At 38.8% G+C, this 17,381-nt stretch overlaps 1 protein-coding gene across 1 annotated transcript in view; it reads right to left on the bottom strand.

Annotated features, from left to right (window-relative positions):
* Nucleotides 1-17,381, bottom strand: part of TYW1 (tRNA-yW synthesizing protein 1 homolog) — a 171,889-nt gene that overhangs the window by 80,174 nt on the left and 74,334 nt on the right. Inside the window, exon 12 of the mRNA XM_069485639.1 lies at nucleotides 8,994-9,171. Within this exon, the coding sequence (XP_069341740.1) occupies nucleotides 8,994-9,171 (178 nt within the window). The remainder of the gene's footprint in view (nucleotides 1-8,993; nucleotides 9,172-17,381) is intronic.

Raw genomic sequence — 17,381 nt, 5'->3', positions numbered from 1 at the left:
CCAAAGGAGAACAGCAAGCAAAGGCTCAGACTCATAAGATGCATCAGGATAAAGGAATCACAAATTATCCCCAGTGGCTCTAATCAGGCAAACAGGACTGGAGATGCCCTGTGGCCAAGTCTCATGTCTTGCCAAGGTTAGGCTTGGCTCACCGAAGACTTAAGTAGCCAAGGACACAATCAGATCAGTGCTGAAGAAAGGAAAGTGGATTCAGGGTGAAGGATGGATTAAAATGGCAGCACCCACAGCACTGTTCTGCACCTGGCCTCCCCGCCACCCTTACTGCCAACCCACCAACCCCTCACCCAACCATTCCAACCAAAAAGCTCTACAAACCAAAAGGTTGTTTTTATAAGTTTGGAGCCAAACCCACTTGGAAACAAAATTTGACTCATGAAGCTGTTTGTATTCTTGATTTTTCCATTTACGAGAATAAGCATACTTTATTGCAAAACTCATTATACGTGTGTGGCTCTAGGGTGCTGGAAGTGTTACATAAAATATGCTGTACGTATAGTATTGCCTTTCTCAAATTTGGAAACAATGTGGGGCACAAGGGATAAGAGACTGTGAACATTACCTCATGGAAATCATTCCATATCAATACATAAAGGGTTTTTTTTACTTTTTTACTCTTTCTTCCCCCTTCTCTCTCTGCTCTCCTAGAACTCCCAATGTAAGTATGTTGGCTTGCCTGAAGGTGCCCCACGGGTCTCTGGGGCTCTTTACTGATAGTCTATTTGATGAGTCATTATTCTCGTACTTTTCTTTGGTTCTTTGGAAATACTTTATTGCAGTTCTTTTAACATATTTAAAATAGCTAATTTAAAGTTTTTGTCTAGTAAGTCTAACATCTAGGCTTCCTCAAGGACAGATTCTATTAGCTGTTTTCTTCCCTGTGTGTTAGCCATATTCTCTTGTTTCTTTGTGTATTTTGTGATTTTTTTTTTTTCCTCAATGAAAACTGAACATTTTAAATAATATTGTGCGGCAACTCTAGAAATCAGATACCTCTCAACCCAGGTTTTGTTTGTTTGGGTGTTTTGTTTTGGTTTTGTGCTTGGGGTCTTTTTTTTTTTTTTTTCCTTCCCCTGTTTGTTGCTGTTTTTGTTGTTACTGAAGTCATTTTTGTAAATTCTGTATTCTTTGTTGTGTTGGGCCACTGAAGTCTCTGTTCCATTACCTTAGTGGCCAGCTAATGACTGGACAGAGATATCCTTAACACATTAGCTGCCATATGAGTTGTATTTAACTCACTCTAGTTTTGACCCCAGAGCCTCGCGAAGCATACATAGCTCACAGACCCTGGGGGCCTTGTGGTGTTCAGGAAACTGACGCTGCCATGCTGCAGCATACCTACTACGTGCTGGGTGGCCCCCTGGGCAAAACCCTGCAGAAATTGTTTTCATTAACTTAGAAAGGATCATTTTGTTTTCTAAGTTTTTATTCTATTTTTGTAATAAAACACCATAGCCCCAAGGAAAGTTTGGTTTTTTTGATTGGCAGGCAACGTTGTAAATGTTTCCAACCAGTAAGTCTCCCAGCCTTTGTCTAGGGTCTATGCATGTGTGTCAGGCATGCTTCATAACCCAGGCAGGCAATCTGCAACTCTGCCTTGGTTTTCACTGCCTGCCTGTTCAGGGCATGAGAAGAAAGCACAGGGCCTTCTCAGGTCTTCACTGGCATGCCCACAACCCTGCTCGTGTGTGTAGGAGTCTAGATTCCCAGGGATATGCTGGAATTTTTCAAAGTCCCCTATGACATCTCATTCCCTAGCTTTTCCTTTTAAATTTTTTGGTTAACTTCTTGTTTGCCTTGTTATTGCTACCTCAGTTAGCTGTGAAGTTAAACAACTGCCTATGATGTTTACGAGAAACACCCCAGAGAAATGCTTTTTGCATCTGACAAACCTAAGTAACTTCAAATAAAGACAAGCCCTGTGAGTGAAGGTTCCAGATATACTACCACACAAGGTACATAATGACAGTTTTCTGGGAATGCGCTGTTGAAGGAGATCTAACTTTGTTTTGCCCCCTCCCCGTAGCTGCCAGGCTACTAGATTTTCCTGTAGTTGTGGGCTACTGGTTTTCAAGGCTACTACTGCAAGAGCTGGGGAAGTTGGATGGAATAGGACCTGTTAGTATCACAAAACTCACTGTTCTTACTGAGATTCAGCCATTTTTCTTGATTCTTGCATGCTTTTGGTTAATTTTCATAGTTAAGAAAAAGTTGATTCTGATAATTTTTGCCAGTGTTCTCACTGTTTTCATAGAGGATAAGCTTTTTTTAAGGTCTATACTCTGCTATTCCTGCTGATATCTAACCCACACGTTTGATTTTTATTTCCATCACACTCAACACCATTCATCAAAATATTTTGTATGCCCACTATAATTTCTTCTTTGATCCATAAGTAAATAAGAAGTGTGTGGCCTAAATTCCAAAATATTGGAATATTTTAGTTTTTAGTTATCTTTTTGAACTGATTTCTAGTTTAATTCTGCTCTGTTCAGATATCATGCTCTATATGATTTCGACACTTTATTGAAACCTGCTATTAATGTTCACCATAGGCTATTTGGTAATGATTCTGTGAGCAAGTTCTGTGCTCTTAAAAAGAATTTATATTCCAAAGTTTTTGGTTGCCATGCTCTATTTCTGTAACATAGGTTAAATTTGTTAATTCTGTTGTTCAAATCTTCAACACTGCTATTGATTTTGATTTGCTTGTTTTGTTGGTTTGAGAGAAATGAGTTAAAAACCTATTTCTCCTTGTAGTCTGTCAATTTTGAGACTATGTCATTGAGTGTTACAAATTTTGAGTTGCTACATGGCTTTATGTTTCTGGTGGGCTTAATATTTTATTATTAACAAATGTCCATCTTATCTCAAGTAATGGGTCTTTCCTTAAAGTATATTCTGACCAATATTATTTAGCCTGCCTTTGCAAAGGTAAAACTTCTAAGTGTTTTTCAGGTATTGTCTCATACACTCACAATGCCATGTAAGGTGTCATTATTGTTATTATTTTACAGATGAGGAAACTGAAAAGTTATCCTCCAATGTCAGAAAGACAGCAGGAGATCCAGTCAAGATTCACACCCAGATCTTTTCTAGCCTGGAGTCCAAGCTCTTCACCACCTTGCTGCACTGCCTCTCTTCTTCCTAAGTGCATCTAGACATGCGCGTTTCTGAAAAGTGTTCCATCAATTCATAGACACAAGAGAAGACAATATTTTAAACAACACATTTAGTGCAAACAAGATAGGCTGGGCAGGGAGCAGGGGGACTTCCATTTAAAGGATCAGATGGCATTTATAGTCAATTTTCATTTCATTGTAGCTATTCTCTGTAACCACTTTAAGCTAACACATATACGAAAACTTTGTTTTCATTAAAATTCATCCACTCTTCAAACATTTACTAAGCATCTAATATGTGAAGAGCCATCCAATTTATAGAAGTTCTCTAAAACAGGGTTCCCAACCTATGGTGAGTTGTATAATTATTTCATTATATATTACAATGTAATAATAATAAAAATAAAGTACACAATAAATGTAATGCACTTGAATCATCCCAAAACCACCCCCAACCTCAGCCCCATCCATGGAAAAACTGTCTTCCATGAAAACAATCCCTGGTGCCAAAAAGGTTGGGCACCGCTGCAAAAGACGTGGTGAATGTCTTAGCAAAAACTAAAGAAAACAAAACACAAAGCAAACAAAATAACAGAAATACCAAAGAAGCAAAGAAAGAGGTGGCTCATACACAGTGTCAGTGAAGAAGGTACTGAAACGTAAATACACACAGCGATGAAATCTGGTGGGGGGCAGGTCCGGGAAGTTAAATGTTAATCATAAGTCACAGCCAAATGTCGAACACACCTCCGCCTTCTTCTGATAAACCTGCTAGCAGCTAGAAAGCTACAGATTTACAGTATTTACCAAAAAAAAAGACAAGATTTTAAATGAAAATTTAAAAATAATATAAAATAAATAGAAAAGAAAATTATGATAAAAATAAAGGTGGACTAAAGATGACACTAACAGTGAGTCTGCAAATGACTATAAATCTGACTCTAAACTCTCCAGCACACTGATAAAGAGGGAGACACTGTTATAGGATTCAAATGTCCACAAGGTAAGAAGAAACCAGGTCCCCAAGGTTCCTCAGAGGGAATAAACTCTTCAGTGTTTGCTACAAGGTCCTCAGCTGTGATACACGGCTCTGGTCACAGAGCTGATGCAACCACAGACTGAACAGTATCCACAACAAAGTTCCAAACTCACATGTCTATAGGGGCCAAGGACCTAATGTGAGTCAACTTATGGGGGGGAAAGTTCTTTGTCCACCAAAATGTGGATCACATATGAAACGCACAAGGATATTCTTTCCTTACTCAAAGTGACACGCTTTCTTCCATTTTTCTTGGACTATGTGGCATTCTCGGTCTACCTTTTATTATTTCACTTCTGTTAGAAATAGTGACGGAAATTTCTCTGCTAGGGGAAAAGCAGCAGTGCAATTCCTCTGACAAGTGGCAGATGACACTCAGCCTCAGGGCTGAGGATGGCGCTGCGGGAGGCGGGTGGCAAACTGAAAAGCACAGGCTTCGTGGAGAAGATGACTATCACTTGGCTCTTGACAATTTTTGCCAGATCATCTTCTTTTCAAAAGTCAGAAACCCAGATTCTATGCAAAACCTCTTGATGTTAAATGCTGGCTCAAAAAAAAAAAAAAAATGTTCTGAAACATGCTACAGGAAATACAAAACCTACTTCTTATTAGTTGCTGGTATGAGGCCTCTGGCCTTAAGGATTAGATGGATTACATATCCTTCAGTCATCCACATAATTATAGTTTTTTTTCAACTGAGTTCCTGAAAAATACTGAGCCCCAGTAGGTTCAGGGTTATACTTCCTGACAAGTAGAGCCTGGAGACTGCGAACACAGCCATCAATTCCTCCTCTCCGTGTATCCATGTCCCCTTGCCCTGCAGCCTTGAGTGCCCGTGTCTCACTGGCACTGAGCTCAGCCATGTGACTTGCTTTGGCCCATGGGAAGTGAGCAAATGTGATACAATCAGAGGCTTAAAACAGGCTTGTGCACTGAGGCTTGCTGCTCCTTGAAACCCTGCCACCATGTGACGAAGTCCAGAGCAGCCTGCTGGAGGATCCAGTGTCCCGGCGAGGCCACCATAAATCAGCCAGCCCCTGCAGATCCACCAACGGACTAGACACAGGAGCAACACCAAGACTAGCAAAGCTGACGAGCACCAACAGAACTCTAAGCTGATTTGCAGAATTATGAGCTAAATAAATGATTGTTAGTGTGAGCCATGCAGTTTGAGGTGGATGGTTACAACAAACGATAACTGGTACCTGTTAAAAATATATCAGTACATTCCCATTGAAAAATGGCTTTTTTCTTATCCAGTCACCACCAGGCCTATTATTAACACTAAGTGTCTTATATATATTCTTGTCACTTTTATTAACCTTTGTTTTGACAAACAAAATCATAAAGCTACTCAGAGAGCAACAGCTTTCTCATTTGCCTAAGGTGCTTGCTTGCAAACTGCAATCACCAACCAAAAGGGATCTGCAGAACGCTGGCGACGCCCATAAATCCTGGAGGAAACGCCCCTTGGTGGGAGAACTGTCAGTTAAAAGCCATGTGTTCTGAAGCTGAAGCGGGGACTGAAACCCTGCTAGGGAAAAGTTAAGTACTCTGAAAAGGCCTCTAGCCTGATGGAGAGCTTGCACATGGGCCGAGGGAAGACCAGTCAACAAAGCCAAGATTCTCCTCAAAAGATACCAGAATATGGGTAGTATTGCAGTTACTAAGAAAAAAAAATTTTTTTAATTTAAAATAAATAAAAAATAAAAACTTAGTAAGCCACCCAACCACCCAGAGAGCATTACTACTTCCCAGTGTATGCTCAAAGATAAAATGGTTGCAGGAGGTTCACCTAAGGGCTGAATTGCATGGCATGACTTGTTGCGTAGAATTAGCACTGTAAACATTAGGGGAAACTTCCAAAATTCATGACCTCTGAGTTATATTAGTCAATCTATAGTCTTGTTTTTCTGAAAGAAACTACAATACCAGAGACAACTGGCATTTAGATGTCTCCTAATTCACAGAAATAAGCAATATTATCTGCACTTAGGGAATGGTTTTACTTTCTGTTTTCTCTTGGGCCATTGGAGTTGGGGTGGGAGAGCCCGCAGCAAAACTCAGGGAGGTGTCGAGTCATGAAAATTAGGGTAAAAGCAGGGGCAGTCTCAGGACTATCTTGCTTCACTACTCTATGGTCCAGAGTATGTGAAACGTACAGTTTTATGACACGTCATAGTATCTGGCAGGGCAACTCTCATCACTCTTCTTTTTAAGTTTTTTCTGAACAATTCACATCTTTCATTCGGAAAATGTGGGGTAGGTAGGTTGTCTTATATTTAGGACCTCCTAACATTTGGGCACATACATTATTCCCCAGCCAGCAGGAATGCTCTGTTTCAGAGAAAGACACACCTAAAGATTAAGTTCGTTCCTCAATCCACCTCTGTCAGACACTCATTATCAGAAATTCTTCCCAGATTCTAGCAATAATCTGTAGATCTCAGCTTCGGTTTTGTACTTCTCTACACCTAGATAGGTATTTCAATGGATAACAAAGACATGTCAACTTTTCGAGGTCCAAACCTAGAATGGCTACTTTCTACATATTCTCTCTTGTGCCCAGGGAAGGATATAACTTAAAAAGAGATGCGGCACAACTTCTATGCCTGTTCCCTGAACCATGTCACCCTTAATATAAGGAGCTTTAAGAATGCTTTAAAAATCCAAAAGAGGAACTTCTTTTTCCTAAGAATCCCTTCTTTCTCAATTATTCCTCACAGAATAGAGAATGAACTCTTGTTTTCAAGATCTGAGAGATTTTTTCATCTTCCTATTTCCCCAATCCTGCCACCTCACTTCTTCCTGTTTGTCTCCATCCCAATTTACCAGTCAGTACCCACCCTAAAAGACTGCGTTAGTCAATAAAGAAATATTTGTTTGGAATCATATGTCATTTGTTGGCTGAAGATGGCAATCAAAACTAGTACCAACATCTTGTCATACCACGCTCCCCCTTCAGGCACAAGAAAGCTCACCAACAAGAGTGAAGAGAGACTCAGTAACATTTACTAAATGTTTACCATGTGCTGATATTTTGCTGGATACTTTCAAGTAAATATCTTATTTCATGCTCTATAATTGTTCTCAGTCTATGATGTCATTCACAAGGAATTTCATGCATGATCAAACAATGAATTATCCTCTCTGGTTATCATTTTGCAAAGAATTACCTACATCCTACTCCTAGCAAATTCAATTCTTTTTAGACATTTATCCCTTAAATTTGAGATAGACCCCCCCTTTTTATACATATATCCCACCCTCTATCCCAATGTCTCCCCCATGAGCCATGTGAAAATTCAAAGATTTTAAATTTAACAAAACTTTTTAAAAAGGAATGGTGACCATATGTAGAATATGCACATTGACTTTTTAAAACCTTTTTCTTTTCAACCTTAACCTTTTTATATAACTTTAAAAAATAATATTATAGCTATCTTTGTGACAATTACAAATTTACATATTATTGCCCAGTAGCTAATAATTTTAATCAACTCTTTTATTTTCTAAATTTTAAACTGACTATGTGTGTGTGTGTGTGTGTGTGTGTGAGAGAGAGAGAGAGAGAGAGATCATTCTTTCTAGAAATAAGGGGTTTTTTTTTTATTTTTTACAATTATTTTCACCTTTTTTTCATGTCATACCTCACCAGCCAGTATTTGGAATACAAATATGAATTCAAAAAGATCATTGATTTTTATTCCTATTTCCCCAATATTTCACCACCCTTTACTGAGCACCTACAGTGTGCCAGGCACTGTACTAGTGGCACAAAGATAAATAAGCAGGAGTCCTGACCTCAAGGAACGTACAGTCTAATGGGAAAAGCACAGATGAATAACAGCTAAGTAAAAGTTAACACTTTTGGTGCTACAATATGTACACAGTCCAAGTACAATGCAAAATAGATCATTTTCAGGCCTCAGGGGATACCTCTGGGTCATCTTCATCTGGAGAGTCCTCCCTTGAGCCACCATCCTACCACCTAGCCTGATCCTTCCCTACATGATCTCTCTACTGTCGGGGCCCCATAATCCTGATGATCAACACGACTGGAACCCTCAGCATAATTATTCCGTCCTCCTCTACGCTGGCCTCTCAGAGCCACACAGTCAGTTTGCCAATCTTATCCGCTATGCCTCAACAATACCTTTCTTAACACTCCTCATTCTCTCTGTCTTAATTCCATCCTTATAACTCTGACCTAAACGAACATCATAATCTCCTGTCCAGGTTCCGCTGCTTGTCACTCCCATTTCTACCACACTGGCAGATCACTCTGCAGGAAGCAAGATCTTTCTAAGGAGTAGAAGACTGAAGTCCCCTACAATCTATTCCCAACCTTTCCAACTTGATCTCCAACTGCCACCTCTTAGGCACATTCTGTGATCCAGATGAACTGTATTTATATAACAGTTATCACAAATACCCCCAACTCCATGTCTTTCTTGAGAAGTTCCTGATAAAAAAAATATAGTTTTCTACCTCCCCTAGTACCAATCCCAGCCATATTTTAAGATCCAAATTAAATGACAGCGTCCCTGGAAAGTTTTATGCTTCTCCCATCTGGAAAATATTGCATTCTTTTAATTCTCCTAGCAATTTACCTGTGCCTCTATTCTTTTTATTATGTGAATGGATTTTACTAATAGAATGGATTTTTGAAGAGCAGGAATATCTTCATCTCCCAACATTTATATGTAGCAAGTAATCAACAAATCCTCTTTGAATGTACTAGTGCCTATTAGTTTTACTCTGCAGTCAAACATAGATTCCAGCGGCATGTCTCAATAGGCTGAATTACTCACCTGATTTCCATGGGGAATTGTGCATTTGTGACCAGGAAACTGGAGATTTTACAATGGTGGAGTAGCTTCAAAAACCTGTTGATCTCTGGGTACATTATTGGTTCTCCCACAAGGGACAATGCACAGTGCTTTACCGTCATTCCTTCTTCAAAGCGCTCTGCTTGGACACCTGGTACTCCTGAAGTGAAAAGGAACAAGCTAGATAAGACACAGATAGAGGATGTCGCTTACATTTTTCTTAGTGATTGTTTGATTTTACAGGGCAAATTCATTCAGTCAAAAAATACAAAACAAAGGTCAGAGTGGGGGATAAAACTAGAATTACTAAATCAGAAGTCAGCAATCTCATCCTTAGTTTTGATGCTGATTAAACTACATCAATACAAGCAGGCAAAACTAACTGTGTTAGCTATTAATAATTATTTGGAATGCAGAATACATCACTTTCCATAATTTGCTTAGCTCTGCCTTCTTTCATGTTGGTCTAAGAAAATCAACTCAATACATCCACATAAGGAAAAGCCTCTTCTAGACCAATTATCTCCCTATGCATTCTGCCAGTACCCTGAATTGGGAAACTAAATGTAGTTGTTCCAGAGGCGTAGAGAAGAGAAAAAGAAGAGATCTGTAGTTCTCACATTTGGGTTCACATTGGAATAACCTGGAAGATTAAAAAACCACTGTCACCTAGGTCTACCTGCAAAGAGTCTGTTTCATTAGAACACATGCAAGCCAGAACAACAGGAGTTCTAAAAGTTCCCCAAATGATTCTTATGTACAGCCAAGGTTGAAAACCACTGCATGAAACCAGAGGACCCCAAACCTTGTCTACACATTGGAATCGGCTGTGTATCTGTAACTTCCAAAATCCAGGCTGAAGCTCAGACCAAATAAATCACAGTCTCTGGGGAATGGCATGGGCACCAGTCGTCTCCGGGGCTCCCCAGTGAGTCCAACATGCAGACAAGTTTGGTAACCACTGGCACACACCACTCATTCTCAACCCAAGATGGACACTGGAATTACCCAAAGAACTTTTAAAATCCCGGTGTCCAGGCAGTATTCCAAACCAATTAAATCACAGTCTCTGGGGACAGGACTCGGGCATCAGGATTTTTAAGTGCTCCTCATGTGATTAGAGTTTAAAGTTTGTTTTGACAAGCACTGCTCTCGACTCAAATGGAGAAGGCATTCAGAGACAGCTGTCCTAAAAGTCCCACAATCTAAGAATGTGAAAGACTTGGAAAGAATGTGCACAGGCAAGTAAAAATATATCTCCTTTACTGTAGATATTTCTAAATCAATTATCTCTAGGATCTTTTTGAAGACTATATTCTCTCTGAAGGGTACAGATTCCTCATGGAGATTGGGGGTGGGGTGAAGCATGTCCACATGTTCTTCCAGTCACTTATTAGCCATCCTTCAAACTTAATTTTCTTAGCTATGAACTGTATCGATTTCAAAAAATCTTTGTTAGTATTAAATGAGATGATGCATTTAAAGGTCTTAGCAGAGCACCTGGCACACAGGAAACATTCATTAAGGATTTACAATTATCACCTTTATCCTGTTTATTAAACTGACGAAATCCCAGTAACTGTCACCTTAATACAACAACAACAAAGAACCTGTGGAAAATAAAGTTAACCTGCATTGCTCAATTTTGCCTTAAAGTTTACAAATTGACTTTATTTTATACACACAAATACAATCTACTTGGAAATAAGCAAGTGCAAGCACATTACCAAGAGGTCAAACCAACAGAATAGAGACTAAAACGAGAATATTCTAAAAGTAACAGGTGATATCTTCTTTTATGACTAACTGCAATCCTAAGAATGTATTTCATGTCAGTATTTTTGGATGGATGAATAATTTTTTAGGTTATTGAAATCTAAGATCTTAACTCAAGTGAATCAAGGTTTTAAATAAAACTTGATCCTTAAACTCATTCTGTGCTGCCAAGACAACTCAGCATGAAGTATAACATTTCCTTTTTCAAAAAAAAGTATCATTAACTTTAATCCCCACAGGAGCAGCTGAGTAGAAGGCAGATTTAACCTCAACTCCAGAATTAACCTAAAACTCAGAAAGTAGAAGTCCTGGCCACTGGGAGTCAGATGTACTGGGTTCAAATTCTGGCTCTATCACTAAGCTAGTTTTGTGTCCTTGGTCAGGCCTCTCACTCTCTCCAAGCCCATTCCCTTATAATGGGAATTTTACACACACACACACACACACACACACACACAATTAAATGAAATGAGCTACAGGAAATACTTGGTGGGGTGCCAGGCCCAGCACCTCCACCAAATGTTCAAAACATGTTAGCTGCAAATGTTTTTATTTTGTGAACTGAAACAGAAATACAATTATTTTAATTACTTAAAATAGTAATTGTTTTCAATTAACTGTACGTATTGATCACCTACTATGTGCCAAGTACTGTTTTAGAAGATTTTTCTATCAGTAAAGAAAACAGAGAAAGGTCTGTGCCTTTGTGGAGTTTATATTCTAGCAAATGAGATAGAGACATAAAATATAGTGAATCAGTAACTATAGCAGAACAGTCCAGTGGAACTTTCTGTGATGATGGAAATATTCTCTTTTTTTCTCTATCTAAAACAGTACACACTAGTCACACATGACTATTGAGCACTTGAAATGTGGCTAGTGTCAATGAGGAAGTGAATTTTTAATTTTATTTAATTTTTACTAATTTAAAAGGGCCATGTGTGGCTAACGGATACCATATTGGATGTACACTTCTATAATACGTTAGAACGTGATAAGCATTTAGGGAAAAAAAGGTAGAACAGGGTAAAGAAGATGTGCAGTGCCAAGAGGAAACAAAGGCAGGCCGCCCTGCTATACAGGGTGGGCAGGATGGACCTCACTGAAAAGGCGAGGTCTGACGTGGAGATGCGGGCGTGGGCCAAGAGAGCAAAGAGGGGAAGACACGTGTGGAAGCCTGTCTAATATGTTCAAGAAATCTGAGGAACAACAGTATTCACTGCAGGGTTTTGAGAAGAAGGATGGCATGAACTAATTTTTGTTTTAAATGTATCAGATTGGGTTCCATATTGAGAACACAGGGGCAAGGAGAGAAGCTAATCTGTCCAGAGCTGAGCAAGAAATGATGGTGGCTTGTACCAAGGTGGCACAAAGGGATTATCAGCTGGATCTGTGTTGACAGTTTAGTCAAGAGGATTCTGGAATGGACTGGATGGAGGGTAAGAGAGAATGAGAGGTGCCAAGGACTTCCACCAAGTGTTGGGCCTGAGCAACCAGTCGCCATCAACTCAGACAAAGAAAGCCTTAGGTGTAACAGGACAGAGATGGGGACCAGGGACTGACTCACAATTCTCCGGAGAGGAGGAGGGACCAACAAAGCACACTACCAAGGAGCAGCCAGGGAGGAAGGGGGAAAACCTAAAAGCAAAGAGACCAACTGCTATCTTTTCTGTAGAGCTGCAACTCAAATTTTCATAAACATACTTGCCCATTTAGAAAATCTAAAACCCACAAACAAACAAAAAACAAGACCAAAAAAATCTCCCAAGTCCCCGTGGGTAAACTTTTTAAAGTAATGGATTCTGAGATTTAAAAATCATCCTGATTCTTTCAAAAGTAAGGTGTTGAGAAAGATATGCAAAACCTTGGTTCTGTCCTTCATAAAAGCACATTTCTATTGCATGCTCACTGCCAGAGGCTATTACAGTGGTCCTTCCAAAAACAAGGCCTCAAGGAATCAACATCATCTTCTTTCACTGTCCTCAAAGAAAATAAAACAGCTTCCAAATTTCTAATGGAAAGAACTCCTGGAGAAGAAAGAAAGAGTCAGGCAACAGGAAACACTGTATTTCAGTAACAATCTATAGTGCTATTCCCCACTGTGTGATAGACACACACACACACACACACACACACACACACATTCTCTCTCTCTGTTCTCCTCATGGTTCACAAACTTTAACCCTTTCACAACTAAACTCTGATGCTTTGTTATTCTATTTTTTATGGGTTTTTTTGTTGTTGTTGTTCAGCAAGTTTTCTGACATTTCTGTTATCCTGTACAGCTTCCTGATCTTGGATAATCACAACTACAGTCAGCAGAATAACTAAGAAGCATAATTTATTTCACTGAAAGACCTCAAAGCAAGAATTTAAGATTCCAGAATTTTTATCCTAAAGTCATGATGATAAACCAAATAACATACCCCCAAAAAAAAAAAGATGATACATTGCTGAGCATACAGTATTCCTATGTCTAAGGTGTGGGCCAATCAGAAATAAAACACTCTCTTTTTTTTTCCCATAGCAATGTAGTTCTTAGTCAAAGATCTTCCCAAGAACCTTTCCTGGCTTAAAGTCAAAAATAATAACTGTTTGATACAGACATTTCACTGTGAAGTGTTTCATAAATAAGTTTTCAGAAAACAATTAGCAGGTGGTGTTCTCTTCCCCACCTCCACATTTCTTTATGATGTGCTCTTTAGCATACCTAGTTTGTGAGAACCATCTGCTAGGGAGCTTTTGGTTTTTGCACTACTTCACTTCTAGTTTAAGGTATAGATAAAAAAACACCTAGCAGCAAATGATGTCTTTTTCAGCTTTGCATCTTTACCACTGAGGACATGTCTGACAAAGAATGTTCAATCACTTGATGTTTGCTGAAATGATGAAAAACTGAGCTAAAGAAACCTCAACCCCATTCTCCAGGATCTGTTTCTCCCTGCCATGGCTGTGAGGGGGCAGGCAGCATTTTGAAAAGATGCTGAGTTGCGCTGAAATTCTGACCCACTTTTAATCAATATAAAGTTATTTTTGTAAGTGTATAAAGAGAAAACTAATAAAGGTCATGAAAACAAAGATATTTTAATGATTCAGTGAAACAAGTAAAAAGACAATGATTGCCCTCAGAATTGAGAATAGCAGCACAAAAGAGAAGTACTTAAAAAATCAGAGAATTATCTTCAAAATCTGCTCAAGGCTGGCCACTTAGCTAAAGTTGGAAACTCGGAGACAATAGGCAACAATAGCCACAACCAGTTCCCATCCTACACAGAAATAAACTCAGAGACTGGACCAGACCCAAGGGAGAGAACAGGTGTTCATCACGGGGTGGGAAAGCAAACGAGAAAACAAAGGACTCCGAGCCGGAGCAAGGGAAATTATTAATGAGCCAACACAGTGGAACTCTAAAAAGTGGCTGAAGTGGAGAGATCTAGAATATAATAAACCAAGAAAGAAACAGCTTCGAGGCTTTGAAAATTGCCTATAATTTCCAATTTATAAGGATGCTGTTCCTAAGCATTTCTGTTTAAGCCTGAAATGTGTATTACCATAGATATAATATTATTAAAATGAAAATTAAGTGACCGTGCAAACTCCTAAACACCTAATTAATCTGTAATACACCTAAATTACAGTGCTAATAAATCCATTTCAATATCACCTAAATCTAATTCAAATATTTTTTCCTGTAGGAAAATGTATTCTAAGTTCCAAATAAGGAAACCAGAAATCATATCTCTTTCTGATTTTTTGTTTGTTTGTCTCTTTGTTTTTAAGCCACAGGGGACACAAGGTAATAGTATGGGGGCTCCAACAGAGAAACTCCAATATGAGTGTCAGAGAAGAGAAAGGCGAAGTTGATTCCCACAGGGCATCTGTAGGTGGGCTTATCTCTACATCACTTGAGATGAGTCACTTTTCCAGGCCAATTTCTAGTGAGGAGTTGAGATTTGAGGAAGGTAGACAGTAGATCCTCCATCAGGGGCCCCAAAACAAGATCTAGAGGTACATGTCTGCATCTTTAGAGTTCAAGAGTAGGATCCATGCCAGGCTTGCACCCAGGTGAGGACACTGGGTTCAGAAGAGGTAGGGTGACTCACCCACAGTCTGTAACCATCAGCCTCACCATCCTTATTCTGAGGCTGACCTAGCCAGAAACAGGGTGAACTGTTTTATTTGTAACTATCCCCTAAGGATGAATGAAAGAACATAGAGATTTCACTTAGTGCAGGAAGAATTCAGGATTGTAAAAAAGAAAACTTTAGACTATAACCATTATAAAGCCTAGTATAAGTAATTTAGTGAAGTCATAAAATCTCACTGCCTAGTGAATGTCTACAATAAAATCAACAACCACCAATTAGAACAGTTTAGATTACTTTCTGCCAAGAGCCAAGAGAATGGAAAACACAACCAATGTTCTGAAATACTAAACTTCTATAACGTTGCCAGAAGAGCATTGTTTTAAAAGAACACATATAATATTTTTTTCTTTTAAATCTTACAGACTACCACCAATTTTCCAGAAGGGCTCTGGATTCTTACAAATTATATATTTTACCCCTTAGTAACTAGGGTTTTTTTCTTTTCTAATACTATAGTTTCTGAGCAAGATTTACTATGACTATTATAGCAACAAGACAGATTTTCAAAAAGTAATGGCTTGTTGAAGCTCAGGATGAAGTAAAAACATTAAATAGTCACCACAGCCCAAAAATTAAAAATTAAGGGAGCTCTTACTCATTGTGAAAATATAAAACTAAAAGAACTCCTTTACGCCCACGTGCTGGCCCAGGGGTAGGGAACCTTCAGCCTTAAGGTCACATGTAGCCTTCTATAATAAAAAGTGCGACCTTTTGACTCAATCCAAATTTTATGGAACAAAACCTTTTGTCTTTATTAATACATTTTTGTTCATCGTTTTTACTTTTTAAATGAACGTATTTAAAATACCAAAGAATAAAATAAATTTCAATGAAATAATCTTCCAAGATTGACCGGCACAATTAGAACCATAAGGCTACAACAAAAGCCCTAAGGGATAAAGTGACGGCTGCTACGCTCATGATTTAGTTCTAACTTCCCCCGCCTGACTGGCACCACTACCGCGCAGGCTGGTTGGCGAGAGTTTATGGGGGTCGAGTACACCAGTTTGTTATCAGCTTTTGACAACAGTGCACCTGTTTATGTTTGAAGTGGAATTTGGGAGCAGATGCACAGCTTAACAGTATTTTTTAATTCTGTCTGCTTAAGAGCCCATCATGTCAAAGAAGACCAAGAGAACACTGAAGGAAGATTTTTTAATGAGGATTCGGAATTGCAATGTTATCTTGTTTCTGCTAAAGATAAGATGATTTGCCTGCTTTGTGATACCGCAATATCAACATTAAAGAAATTCAATGCTCATCAGCATTATAACATTCATAAAGACCACAAATATTTTACATTGGGGGAGAGGCACGAAAGGTGGTATTGCAGAAATTAAAAGACGAAAAGCAAAAGCGAAGACAATTCTTTCAAGCAGCAATAAGACCTGGAAATAATGCCACTGAAGCAACTTATAAAGTAGCTTAATACTCGGGAAAAAAGGGAAGCCATTCAGCGATGTAGAAATTATGAAAGAATGCATTGGAAAAGTGGTAGGATGCTTAGACTCTGATAACGTTTCAAAGTACAAACAACTACCTCTTTCAAAGAGAACCACAACTGATGGGCAGCATGAATTAGCCTTCAACTTAACAGAACAACTTCATGCAATACTTCAAAAGGAAAATATATACTATTCAATCGCTCTGGATAAATCGACTGATACTACTGACTTGGCACAGGCTTTCTACTTCATTTGGGTCATAACAGAAGATTTTCTTTGCTATGAAGAATTATTTGCTTTGGGCACCCCTGCGAACAGAACACAGGGAATAGATATCTTCAACAACTTTCAAGATAAATCTTGTGAAGTTGGACTGAATTTGGTAAATTTAGTGAGTATATGTATAGACAGTGCACCTTTCGTGGCAGGAAAACATGAAGGGTTTATTGCACAGATAAAAAAATTATTAACAGATCCAGATATTCTCATTTCTTTTCATTCCATCTTGCATCACCAAAATCTCTGTGCTAAAGCTACTATTTTAAGTGACACTTTACAACGAGTTACAAGTATTGTTAACTATATTTGTGTAAATGCAACACGGCATCGGTATCGGCTGTTGAATGATGAGGTATTCAGTTTGGATTTGACATATCATTCTAAAGTACCTTGGCTATCTCAGACAGGTGTTAGCCAAAATTTTATCTCTGTGAGAACAGATTGTTAAATTTTATGAAGAACAGAATCAGCAATGTGAATTGTTGAAAGATTTCTATAGGAATGCAGCATTTCTGTGTGCTATCATGTCAAGTCAAAATAACTTGAATATTTCTTCACAAGGTAAAACTAAGTCTATATATTAATGTGATATGTGGCAAAAAAAACCCAAGCATTTCAAAAAAGCTATCTTTTTAAAAAACACTTCTTCAGGCCGGGCGCGGTGGCTCACGCCTGTAATCCTAGCACTCTGGGAGGCCGAGGCGGGTGGATTGCTCAAGGTC

This window comes from Eulemur rufifrons, chromosome 14 (assembly GCF_041146395.1).
Source record: "Eulemur rufifrons isolate Redbay chromosome 14, OSU_ERuf_1, whole genome shotgun sequence".
Classification (NCBI taxonomy): Eukaryota; Metazoa; Chordata; class Mammalia; order Primates; family Lemuridae; genus Eulemur; species Eulemur rufifrons.
This window is presented reverse-complemented; position numbering and strand designations above follow the sequence as displayed.